Source organism: Pterocles gutturalis, unplaced genomic scaffold (assembly GCF_000699245.1).
Source record: "Pterocles gutturalis isolate BGI_N339 unplaced genomic scaffold, ASM69924v1 scaffold32973, whole genome shotgun sequence".
Taxonomy (NCBI): domain Eukaryota; kingdom Metazoa; phylum Chordata; class Aves; order Pterocliformes; family Pteroclidae; genus Pterocles; species Pterocles gutturalis.
Genome location: NW_010119121.1, coordinates 14,736 through 27,259, shown reverse-complemented (window position 1 = coordinate 27,259; position 12,524 = coordinate 14,736). Strand labels below are relative to the sequence as shown.

Sequence of the window (12,524 nt, the reverse complement as noted above, 5' to 3'; positions counted from 1 at the left end):
GGGCGGCCCACCCCCCCCCCCCCCCCAGATGTTCAAAGATGAAGGGACCTTGAGACAGTGGGAGAAAGAGGGCAAGAAGGAATGTGTGCCACAGCAGAGAGAGTGAGAGGAACGTGAATGCAAGCCCCGTCCCCGTCCCCCCCGTCCCCCCCATCGCTCTGTGGCTGAGTGTCATAGGCAGCAAGGAGCCAATTCCTCCGGAGCACGCCGTGGAAAGACTCCACCTGGTGCATTTGCTTTAATTCTGGCCATATTGTTACCAGAGGAAGATTGGAAAATTTGAGAAAAGTTCAAGCTAAGAGCCATAAGAATGAGCAAACTAGGGAGAGTGTGTGCTAAAAGAAAAGTGATGAGCCGTGACAAGTATGTTTGCCTTGGCGGAGCTTCAGCTGTAGCAGCACGCAGAGGCATGCAGCCGTGCAGTCCTGCAAGAGAGAGGCACGGGCCCCACATCCTTCACCTGTTTTGGGGGGTTGCAGTGCCAGCATGATCCCAATGGTGCTGCCTGTGGGAGGGAGTGGAAAAATGAGCACAGGGGACTGTAGCCAGCCAGTGCATGGCGAGGGAGAACAAGCTGCTTTAGGCAGGTCAGGGTGAAGCTGAAGCAAGGAGAGATGGGGTTTGGGCACTAAGAGCCTTCCCAGGAGCGAGGCCACCCGTGTGAGGTGCCTGGAGATGGAAGGACCACAGTGCCTTTCGTTGCCAGGAGGGGATGCTGCCCATCCACCAGGAAATTCAGATGCGGCCTCAGAGAACAGCAGGGGACAGGCAAGAGAGGAAATCCCATCTTGGGACTTTTCCATGTTTAGTGCCAGAAGCTCCACACCACTATTAGCAAGTTCCTGTCTTCGGGAAAACAGTGGAAAAACCTTTGTGGCATCAGTTCAGAATGTTTTATTGTGATAAGGATACAGAGATTTGTGCATGAATCAAAACAAAGATCCATTTCATCAGGGCTGAACTGCAAAAAGAAAGTGCATGGCCTGGGTGTCAGGGCCTATTGTCCTTGGTGTGCCCCCCCCAGCCCCTCCTGAACGGGCTGCTGACCTCCCACACTGCCAGCAGCCCCACAGATCATGCACGTTCCCCTGGCACAGAGCGCGGGGAGAACTGGGACAGAGAAGGAGGAGGCAGGCATGCAGCTGTGAGCTGCTCTTGGAGAAGCTGGGAAGCCTTGGCCAGCAGCAACACTGCAAATCAGCCTCTCACCGCAGAGGTGATGGCCCCACTTCCGAGAGCTTTCTTCCAAGTGGAGACTCCCCTGTGCTTTGCTGTAGGGCCAGAGAATCAGCTGTAGCCCTTGCACAGGGGAGAGCTGGCGGTGTCGGGGAGGGAAGCAAAGGGTACTTAGAGCCTGTGCTGGGAACTGGTTGTTTTCTGCAGGAGGTGAGCGTGCTGCAGGCACCTAGGCTTTCTCTTCTGACCCCTGAAAATCTGAGGCTCACCAATAGTTTTGCCTCAGGTGTGACACTTGTGTGAACACAAGAGAGGGAAGCCATCAGTCCCAGAGAGACCAGACTGCTCCTGCACCCTGCAAAGCTATCAAAATCCCCCTGCAAGGAACCTTCCTAAAAATGGACCACTCAACATTTGAACCCAAACCAGAGACACTCATCCCACCTTGCTGCGGCACATCTTGGGGCTTCCTGTGGCAAAACAGGAGAGACCAAGGTCTGGAGTCTTGGCAGCCCAGCAGAGCTGATCAGTGAATAAATATTTGCAAGGCAAGAACGTGCGGTGTTAAAAGATACTTTAACCCAGAAGAGCAAAACTGTACAGGAGCCAGTGGCTGGAAATTAAAGCCAGAAGCTATCAAGTTAGATATAAGGCACAGATAATTATCAGTGAGGCAGATCAACTGCATTAACAAGAGAAGTGATACCATGTTATTACTGGCATATTTATAAATTTCCCCTACTATTGGTAATGGTCTTCATGTACACATTGGGTGGCTCTGGAACACACATGGGAGGTGAGTACAGCTGGATCAGGTGCAGCACAGAAGCAAAGAAAAAATGTTCATTAAACTTGAACTCTTTGTCCAAAGATTTTTGAGTAGCCTCCATGGATAAAGTCCTGCAATAGCAGGAGAAATAGTGAGGAAAAAAAAAATCATATGCTTTTCTGGGAAGGTTCAGGCACAGCTAGTGATATGCGAGGGTCTCACCCTGATAAGATGCCTTCAGTCAGCCAACTCCGGGAGCCTCAGCCTGCTCAAGTGATTTATAAATGGCAGATCTGGTGTCACCTTAGAAATTCTCGTTCTGGAGAGATTGATTCATAAATGCGGTCTAAAAATCATAAGGTTTAAAAACAATGTAGCATATTTTGTATTCGTTCAGGACCTCTAGATTGCACTCAAGTCACATTTACAGCCTTAAAAATACCCAAAACCCAAACCAAAATGCAAGACAAGAAAGGCAGAACAGAGTAAGCGAAGATACCAGCTGAGCACCTGACTCCAGAATCAAGAGCTAACAATATTAAAACTATGGGACTTGCAATAAAGCTACAAAACATTGCTAAAGCTCTTCTCCCAGGTTCTGTATTTGACCTTCGCCTTTGGCATAAACCTTTAACAGGGAGAAGAGCAGACTGGCACAGGCCCTCTGCACACCAGCTTCCACATGGAGTCTCTGCATCAGTTTCTGAAATGCCCCAATGGATCTGCCAGTTCCAGCATCATAGACACAACTCAGCAGCTGCCAGATCCCTGAGAAGGTCTCAGGACAGAAATTACCATTCTGCAGGTTTCCACACTGTTTATAGGGAGAAAAGATGCACCAGCTCATGCGGGAGCTTCTACAGGGCACCTGCTCTGCTACAGAGACTCTGTATGCAAGGAAGGTGGCACAGAATGGGGTGTGTTACAAGTGGGGCTGAGCTGGGAGCTGGAGCAGTTCTGATCACATGCTCCTCCTGCATGCCTGCCAGCTGTGACCAAAAACTACTGTTAATCTCTTATCTACCTGTCTTTGCGGAAAACAAGAGAAGGAAGACTCCATCTCTAGATGAATTCCAACATCTCAATGTATTTGCAGATAAGCCAAAAACTGATCAATGGACAAAGTGGAAGGAAGTGTCATTTGCAGGTCGATCTGGATCCCTTGCTTGGGGGAATATTCTTTAAATAGTACATGTTTCAGTGGAGCCATGTGGAAGGAGAAGCAGCTCATGTTAAGAGACAGTGATGTACAGTGGGAGACAGTGGCTCTTTTGGAAGACAAACACTGGAAAAAAGGCCAAATTGCACTAGTCCAACTGGACAAAACAGCCCCAAAACTTTCTCTTAAGTGAGTGGACCTGGCCCTGAGATATACAAATGGGGAACACAGAGTATAGATCAAAACCAGAGGGTGTTACTTCTGTATACACTGTTAGTAACTCCACTACCCCTCACTGCTAAAAACTTTGGTGCCAAAATTTCAGAAAGATGTAAAAATTTCAAATCAAAGAAGTGGAGTCAAGAGCTGCAAGTGAGGTCAGCACAGAGCAATTTACAGATTGAAGATCAATCTATTTAATATGACACAATGACAACTTGCAAGCACCAACAAGGAAAAAGGTATTTTGATAGCAGAGAGTTACTCAGTCTTTCTGAAACGGGCAGAACAAGATCCACCAGAAGCTTAAGCCACCTAGTTCAGAGCAAAAGTAAGACAAAGATTTTTGGAAGAACAATGAACTGCTCAAAGATCTTACGACAAGACAGGGTAGATTTTTCCCTTGCCTTTAGGTCCTTCAATATGTTACAGCTCCTACTTCCAGGCACAAAGCAGAAATAACTGGGGGTATTTTCCAGCCTGCACTGTGCAGAGGAATAGGCTAGGAGAGCATGAAAACACTGAGCTCTGTGTCTGTGCTTGCCTAAAGGAGGCAGCTTTATTGGGGCTGCACATACTGATCTGCTCTGCACCTTCTACAGCTTTGCTCGGGGAAGCAGGTGAAGGTGTGTTGTCTGCCATGCCTTTCTCTCCACAATATCTGCTTTCTTTTGGCCTCCAGCACTTACAGGTCATTAGAAAAGATTTCTGAGATTTCGTGGGAGCTAGACAGGCACCAGTGGTTTCCAAGCGTTTTTATAAAAATGGATTTCTGACTTGCCTTTTATTTTTTTTTTTTTTTTTTTCGACCAAGGAATGGAAAATGGAAGAAAGTGACTCATAAACCTGATCAGTGGCATTGCCCTAGTTGTTTGCTAGAAGTTGGGCTGCAGTATGTGCACTCATAAACCCTGGGTCTTATGGTCATGGGATAAGCCTAAGCCATGAGGGAAGGAAAGGCAAATTTTCACTGATTTGCTCGTGGAAAAGGTGGTTTAATCTGTGCAGGCTCATGCTGGTTAATTGCTGCCAGCTGTCTATTTATAAAGGAACATGACCTAATGAACATTTTCCTTAGATCAGAGGCTGCTGTATGGTCAGCACAGTGATACTGGATTGGTTTAGTGGGTGGATACCTGTAGGCACACTGATCACACTGGAGACTCTGCAGGCATAAGCACAGGCTACTGGTCAAGAATCCTCATCCAGTATGAGCTGTTCCTACAAAATTCAGCAACGCCTGGGTGGGAACTCATGTCTTTATGTACCATAAGGACACGGCTCATGTGTAACAGTGAGCCAGCTTTGGTCCAGCAACAACAATCGGGAAGACTTGGGAAAGAGGCTCCTTGCCACCTCTGAAAGGAGCAGACAGCCACCAGAGCCCAGCTAAGGGTGGGTGACCACCAGCACACTCAGCTTCTTCATATTCATCCCTTCTTTTCCCAGAGGGGCATTTGAGAGCCTGGCCAGCCTTCAGGGACTAGCTGGGTGCAGGTGGCCATACCCAGCTGTAGGGCTGTGAGGACTCTGGGCGTGGGGAGGTGAGCGGCGGTCTGCTGGTGCGCAAAGGGCTCTCGGGAACGGCTTAAGCAGAGGAGGACAGGATTACCCTGTGTGTGATCGCTCCCAAGAGCTCAGTGGGATGTGTGACCCTGAGATTACCCTTGCAGGAGCACTGGCTCCCAAAGATTGCTGCTGCTTTTCTTTTTATAATGCTGTGCACAAGGCAAAAACCAACAAGCAGCAAAGTTTCATTGAATGAAATCATGACCCATTCAAGGAGGGGACACCTGCTTGTCTGTCCTTGGCAGAGAGAGGTGGTGAGCCTCATGTCCCAATGTCTGTCAGTGCAAGTGTGAGTCAGAAGAAATAAATGCCCTTGTTGTACACAGTCAGTAGCTTCAGTGAGAGGAGAGAGGGGCTCTGCAGTACAGCCTGCTCTCCTGGGGTCTCCTAGCCCTAAGCAGCTGGGGTGACATGGCCCCTCTCCCCCCAGGGCTCTTCTTAAACAATCCCCTTCTGCAGGCACTTGGGTTTGTGGTAGAGAAGCCAGGCAAACAGGAGCACGGACACCAGCACAAGGGAGCACAACACCATCAGCCCCACGTAGCTGCCATGGGAAAGAGGGGGCACAGCGGGCTCCTCTGCAGGGATCATGTTGGTCAGGTTCAGCATGTAGCCCAGGGTCCAGCCGGCATCACTGCTACCGATCTGAAACAGCAGAGGAGCAGAATCAGCGCTGGGAGGTGCAGGGGCTGCTTGTGGCATTGCCAGGGCAGTGACACCCCTGGGGAAAAGGGCCGGGCTGTGCAGCAGAGGCTGCAGTTGGCTGCGGGGGTAGAGCCCTCCTGGCCACAAAACACACCTTGCCAAGGAAGTGGATCCTTTGCCAGTTCTTTTCAGTGAATTCATAGCCATTTTCCAGGAGAGAAAGGATGTAAGCTCCAGAGAAGCAATACTCGCTCAGGTACTTTTCTTTTATTTGGTAGTATGCCGTTTTCACCTAGGGAAGGAAGAAGTCACCAGGCTGCTAAACACAGCTTCCCACTGCTCCAGCTTGTGCCACTGCAGGTGCTGGGGGTGATCTTCCCCCATTTGCGTTGGAAGGTACCCACAACCATTTATCCTACAGAAAAATATCATCAGCTCTTGCCAGCCAGCAGCCCCACTGCCACAAGCGCTGCTCACCTCATGCCAAGGCCGGGTGCAGAAGCTCTCAATGGCGCTGGTCACTTTATCCAGGGCAATGGGGCTTTGTTCACTGGTCAGGTTCAAAAAGTTCATCACAAAGTAGAAAGCAGAAAAAGCCTGAAGGAGAAAGAATATTTCAACCTGACTGGGCCTCAGCATGAGCAGGACAGTGGAACTCCCGCAAAAGAAAATGGTTTTACTTACAGATAGAGAAATACAAGCAGCAACATCACAGACACAAAAACAGGTATACTTTCAAGAGCAATGTCCTTTCGAGACACACCCATGAGAACCTATGAGAGCTAGGGACTCCGAAAGGAAGCTGGAAGTAGGAAATTCACTGGTCACAGTACCCTGAAGAACTTCAGTAAATCCCTCTCCTCTATGTCCTGGTGCCAGAGTGGCACACAGGGAACGCTGCTTGCCATCACAACCGTGAGCCCATTTTGGCCACTGAATGAGATGAGCATGCAGCCAATATCTCCACAAACAGCAGAGGTGATGGTCTGAAAGGACTGTACACAGCCCCAACATGTAATCCAAAGCCCAGAAAACCCATCTCTGACCATGGCCAATAGCTGATAGGTAGGGAGCAGTTTATGAACAGGGCAAGGGAGTATTAACAGTTCCCTAGAAAGCCTCACAGCTGCTGAAGTCTTACAGCCCTAGGACTGACGTTCAGTGTGGCATCAACATGATGCGTGTTCAGAGCATGCACTGTCTCCTCATCACATCTGGGAAGCAGACAGGTGAGCTGACTGGTTTCAGTAGCACTCACACACTTTGGGATGAATTTCAGATCTGGTACCACCCTTGACCTCAGGAGACAAGGTCTGCAGGAGCAGTGTTTCATGAAGGGCCTGCAGCAGCCTCTCCTGCCACTGGTGCTGGCCATCAGGAAGGACTGCTTCAAAAATGAATCAGTAAAGGGAGCACTCCAAGGAGATGCCTACAGGAGATGGGTTAGAGTGGGAACAGTGCACTACTAGTAGGCCACTGTTTACCACAGTAGCTCTTGCACATGGTGTCCTCACAGCAAGTGCAGCACTACTTTTGTAGTTACATATCAAAAAAGCCATCTCGTAAATGGCCCCAGCCATGGAGAATACACTCTAGCACTACTCTGAGTTTCTGCTCTTTTGATATTCTGGGTTATAGAGAGTTAAGAATGTGAAGACTTACGCCAAAATCCCCTTGTAATGGAGGTAGGTATATCCCATTGAAGGAGCAGCTGGAGTAAGGACAATTTGTTTTGTTAAAGAGTTTCTGGATGTTTCTTCGGCACTTTTGATAATTCCCCTCTCCCTGGATGTGCAGCTGGCTGAAAGGGAATTGCTTTTTCTTGGCTGATGTGCAAGGGTTTTTGAAGAGGTCACTTATATTTACAGTCCTCTGATACCCCTGGTGAAAGCACGGATCAAGGAGGCTGCTGGTCTCCATGGTCTGAAAGTAAAATCAACCCAAGCTGTTAACACTTCACTCCAGAGTAACACCCTGGGAAAGAGCCACAGGGAGGGGTGGCCACAAGACACTTATTGTAGTACATCACCCTGAGATGCACACATCGGGTCAAAGTGATGAAGATGGTTTAAGGCATTGGCTGTGATTTGGGAGATGTGGGTACTGCCACAGCCTCCCTGTAGGGCCCCGGGCTAGTTACTTGCAGCCACATTTTGTGAAGCTGCTGTTGATCTGGGATTCTTGGGGAGGCTGAAATATTGCCTCCTCCGTGTACTACATTTACAATGCAGTACTCCTGCTATACCTTGCCCAAGAATCAAGGCACCTCAAATTGGTAATACTTTTGAAAATTTTGACTGTCATCTCTTCGGGCATCTGCCTGGTCTTTATGCAGGATAATGACATTTCCCAAACCCAGACTAAGGGATGAGACATGTAGTTGGGACACAGCAACTTTTGCAGTGCCAGTATGTCAAAACTGGGAGGGTCCTGGATCTCCACCTGCAATTACAGATGTACTTGCCTGCAGGTCCCCGGCCAGTTTCTGCTGCAGAGCCTGGTCCTTCCCATAGCAGAGAAAGCTGTGTGTGTACACCAGGTAATCCTTGCCATAGAGACGGAAGTAGAGCAGGTTCTCTGGAGACTCAGAAGAGAGTTCATCTGGTACAAACGTAATTTGCGTTGAGGCTCCTCCGAGGTCTAGTGCTCCTGATGTCTCACTTATGGATTTCAGGGAATGTAGAAGTTTTGTCCAGCCAGACTTAAAAAAAAAAAAAAATTTCAAAGTAAACAAGATACATCAGGCATGGAGAAGATTCATTTGGGAGAAAAAAAAAAAAAAAGAGAAAGACCTATGAGGAGAGAAGCAGAAACACAGAGCACAGGAAGGAAGGCAGGAAAACCTGGAGGGGAACACGATGAGAGCTGGAACAAGACACAAGAAAGATGCAGGCTTGGAAAGGCAGAAGAATCATGTCTTGAGTCTTTGCAGGAGGACTAAGAATATGAAATCTAATACAAATGCTATGAGAGAAACAGTCAACTTACTGTTTCAGCTCCCAGATGATTTATAAGCTCAGTAGTAAAGAATCATTGTCAAACTTTGCAGGCACAGAAATATTTTAGATCAGGAAGTGAGGAGGATGCTGTAACCCAAGCGAAGTTATTGAAGATGCTGGTGTTTTACTTCAATGCTAGCCTGACTACAGTGGTACATCCTGATACTTATTGGTATCAGGATGTACTCACAGTAATTTTTGAGGCAAGATGAGCAGCATCCTGATCTTTGGTAAATGGCTAACAAGGGAAGATAGCACCTGCAACACTCTCCTGCAAGGCATGATTTACAAAGTGCTGCAAGCTGATGATTCAGTGTGGATTTGCCATTGGTACAGTACCTGCTTGAAATTGCCCAGCAGGTAGTTAATGGTGATCCATCCGTAGGCTCCTTCTTCCTGACCGCTGATGATTCTGGCACCCTGGAAGTTGAAGGGAGCTGAGCGTAGTGTCTTCTCTACCGAGGACAAGACTTTGTCAGCTGCGCTTTTATTCTCCAAGCTGGATGAATGGAAGAAGGGATGGAGTGACTCTGTCTGACAGCTCTCTGCAGCCTACGGGCTGTATTCTGAGCAGGCAGGCTGCAAATCCCCACCAAGCATTAACTGTAATAGAACAGTCATTCATATGGGTACATCCGTCTCTAACTGGCCGTGTCCCTCTCTGTCACAGCTCTCTGTGACAGCTCTGAGACTTACAGACCCTGCAGCTGAGTGGTACCTAGAACAGAGACCAGAGCTCTCTTGCTCTCCTGGGGTGTGTGCCCTGGTAGGGATTGCACTGTGGCAATTCCTCTCACTCTTTGCCATCACCATTACAGAAGAAATCCATGCCCTCGGGTATCCCCAGGCAATACATACATAAGGTCAACATTCTGTCCCAGCCAGGCAAGAGGTCTGGGGCACCTCCATGAAAGTCACAAATTGGAATTAAAGGAGGAGATATGATTATAAAACTACCTAAGCTCTGATGGTCTCAGTTGAGTCAAGGTACAGGGGGAGCTGCAACATGATAGGGCACAAAAATCCTAGGTCAGGTCTTATATCAGACTGTCGGGGGTGTCTGAGCATTAGCTTGGGCACTGCTGCCCTCCTGGTGTCTCTGCACTGCATTGGGCTGGCTGGAGAAGATGGAAGGTTGGAGCAAGTGGAAATGGACCTGCTGGGTGAGCAGGGGAAGAGCCCAGGCAGTCTTGGGGCTGAGATCAGCGACAGAAGAAGGTATCTGGCAAAGGGTGAATTGGCAGCATTTCCAAAGACTTTGCTCAGGAGGCCCCCACTGAGCATCCACAGGGGTCCTGGGCATGGTGCTGCAGGGGGATGGGGACAAGCTCTGCAGTACCTGAGAAGCCGCATGCCAGCTGTTGCTCCGAGGTAGACAGGTGTCTCTTGGTGCTGCTGCGAGGGAATCACCTCTTCTGCTTGCCGCAGGCACTGTGCCAGAGAGGGACCTGCCTTCTCTGTGGCATGGGAGTAACCTGAGATCCCAGGGCCTGCAAGAAATGACACTTCATTGCTGACAATTCCTGCCCCTCACAGTGCCCCCACCATCCATAGTGGTCTGCTCCATTCCTTGTCTTGTGCATCCTTGGGCTTCATTATATTATTACAATATCTACAGCAATTAAACAGAATTAAAAATAAACCATGACATGCATAAGTTGAGCAACCTTAGCCTGCAAGCCCAGTGCCTAGCTTGCACAGAAGACTTTAAAAAGAGCAAACCATGCCCTCCCCTCTCACTGCCTGATGTTCATCAGCACTTCAGCAAGGGCGAATGCAGACACTCTATTTATTTAAGTACATTCTTTAATGTAGTTCTTTCCAAAAAGCACAAACTTCCAAGCATCCTAAAAACAAAGGGAAAAGTGGATCCTGCTTTCCTCTTAGGAAGGTCAGGCGCACACAGCTCCCCGTGGGTAGCAGTGGGATATACATTAGCTCACAGATGTGTAACACTGTTTGCACTATTGGCCTCTTCCTCCAGGTTTCTCCTCCCCCACCCTTTGGTTGCATTATCTCTTCATGCCATGCCCCTTCCACAGCTCCTTTTTCTCCTCTTACCTTCGACTTTACACACCTCCACCTGCTGCACCACCCCAGTGTCGTTCTCCTTCTCTGCTGGCCACTCATAGACATACAGGTTAGTGTGGGACGACCCTGCATCCAGCACAATCCCGTACTGTTGGCAAAACAGAGCTGTCATTGCACCTGAGGCACTGAACCATACACAGCATGCGCTGGTCTCTACACGTGGGGGGACCAGAAACGAACAGCCTATCTGGCAGTTGGGTCATTACACTTCTCAGCAGTGCTTCAGTGCAAAGTTTCCATCAAAGGGACACAAAAGCAGAGAAGCAGCAAAATTGGGACTGATTACTTAGGAGATGATCCCCTGTGAAGCCATATCTGTTTTTACCATGAAGATGTAAAACAAGATGTTAAGGTGCATGGAGCCAGAAAAAGAGGTTAGCCAGACCCAGCAAGGGCAGCAACATGTCCTGGAGCACCATGCATGCCTAAACCCCCAGCTTGGCTTGTTTTCCTGTAAGAGTCCTAGCTTGTAATACCTTAATATTCTTTGGAAGTGGCTTGTTCTGGGTCACTGCTACAGCAATTAAAGCAATTACAGCCAAAGTAGAGAGAAATCCCAGGATGAGCAGAATCTTTCCTGTCCAGGACATCTTTGGTTTGGTACCTGTAACTAGAGGAGAAAAAGGATGTCAGTATCCCTGTAGCCCATCTTACCTCAACCTGAAGGTCTTCAGGCACATTCCTGCAGTCCCTTTCTGCTCTGTAGCATTTGCCTTTGCCCATCCCTGCTCCCAACTCCTGCTCCATGTCCTCATGTGGGGTTTCTTAGCGGAAGAGCTCCGCCCTGATGTCCTGCTAATCTGCTCTCATGGGCCATGGCACATCTCCATGGCCTGCCCAGTGCCAACTGGTGAAGAAGGAGGACTTCAAGACGCAGCTTATGGTTAGCCTGTCCTTGAGATACCTGCAGGTGACTGAGTAACCATATAGCAAAAACATGTGTATGGGGCAAACACCAGCTTCTTCTGTAGCTCTGCACTTGGCTCAGTAGTCCTCGAGAAGCTGAAAGAGCAGACTGCTAATATATAAACATAACCTTGTGGAACCCAAAGCTTTAACCCCTGTGACATTTTGTCCTAGTATACTTTGTGGTTCAGGTTTTTATGATTATAACAATTTACAACATCCTTATCACTGGTAATGCCTTTAGGGGTTCCAACACTAACACTTCAGTTAGAGGCAGTGACAGTTCAAGTAATGCTGTCCTGCACCTTGGCAATGTTATATAGAAAACATAATCTGCACTCCATAGGGTAGTTAAGAGATCTATGGAGATTTTTTGATGCCACTTCTCACAAAACCAGTAAATTATGAATAGTCTGTATTTGCAGAATTGGCATAACATGGTTAAAAATCACACACTTTGCAAAACTTGTACTAGTCTGATTCCTTAACTGTTGCTGATATATTTGATATGACCTATCTAACAAACTACTATTTTGTGGTTTAAAATACAAGGTTAGCAGTAGAATTCAGTAAAAAAGCCACTTACGGCTGATGGAAGTCCTTCACAACCAATATGGCATTTGAGTTTTAAACTGATATACATATACCTGCATTTGTTATTGGCTAGCATAATGCTGTCTTCTGTATTTTCTTGCTCTGGTTTCTCCTTCCTATATCCCATGATGGAAATCTCACTTCACAACTTACGCTCAGCCAGTTTGGTAATTGTTTAATAAAAATACTGTCCACAACACAGAGCTCTAGAAAAGGTATCAGCAAAAATATTTTCCAGGCTTATAATCTATCTGTAAATTCAACACTTATAACAAATAGCTTTGGCACTCTAGGGCACAAACTTCCTCCCACTATGACCTGAATCCATTTCTACTCACACTGATGCTCCATACTCAAAACCACAGATTGTTGGACTGCTCATGCAGGTACTAATCTC

At 47.8% G+C, this 12,524-nt stretch overlaps 1 protein-coding gene across 1 annotated transcript; it reads right to left on the bottom strand.

Moving 5' to 3' along the window:
- Positions 1-5,330: 5,330 nt before the first annotated feature.
- On the bottom strand, positions 5,331-11,231 carry ENTPD1 (ectonucleoside triphosphate diphosphohydrolase 1). Its single transcript, XM_010076467.1, has 9 exons — positions 11,104-11,231; positions 10,598-10,715; positions 9,876-10,026; positions 8,876-9,035; positions 8,002-8,238; positions 7,200-7,460; positions 6,015-6,134; positions 5,692-5,829; positions 5,331-5,537 (listed from the first exon to the last, which is right to left on the bottom strand). Exons 1-9 carry the CDS (start codon positions 11,215-11,217, stop codon positions 5,331-5,333), a joined length of 1,506 nt encoding a protein of 501 aa, XP_010074769.1. The 5' UTR covers positions 11,218-11,231.
- Between the last annotated feature and the right edge of the window lie 1,293 nt (positions 11,232-12,524).

Excerpts from the sequence above, each read along its gene's own strand:
- ENTPD1 (XM_010076467.1), bottom strand. The coding sequence starts at position 11,217 with ATGTCCTGGACAGGAAAGATTCTGCTCATCCTGGGATTTCTCTCTACT. Across the intron at positions 10,716-11,103 it reads CACTTCCAAAGAATATTAAG|TACGGGATTGTGCTGGATGC; the intron begins GTATTACAAGCT and ends TTTTGCCAACAG. Across the intron at positions 9,036-9,875 it reads GCTGGCATGCGGCTTCTCAG|CTTGGAGAATAAAAGCGCAG; the intron begins GTACTGCAGAGC and ends CCATTCATCCAG.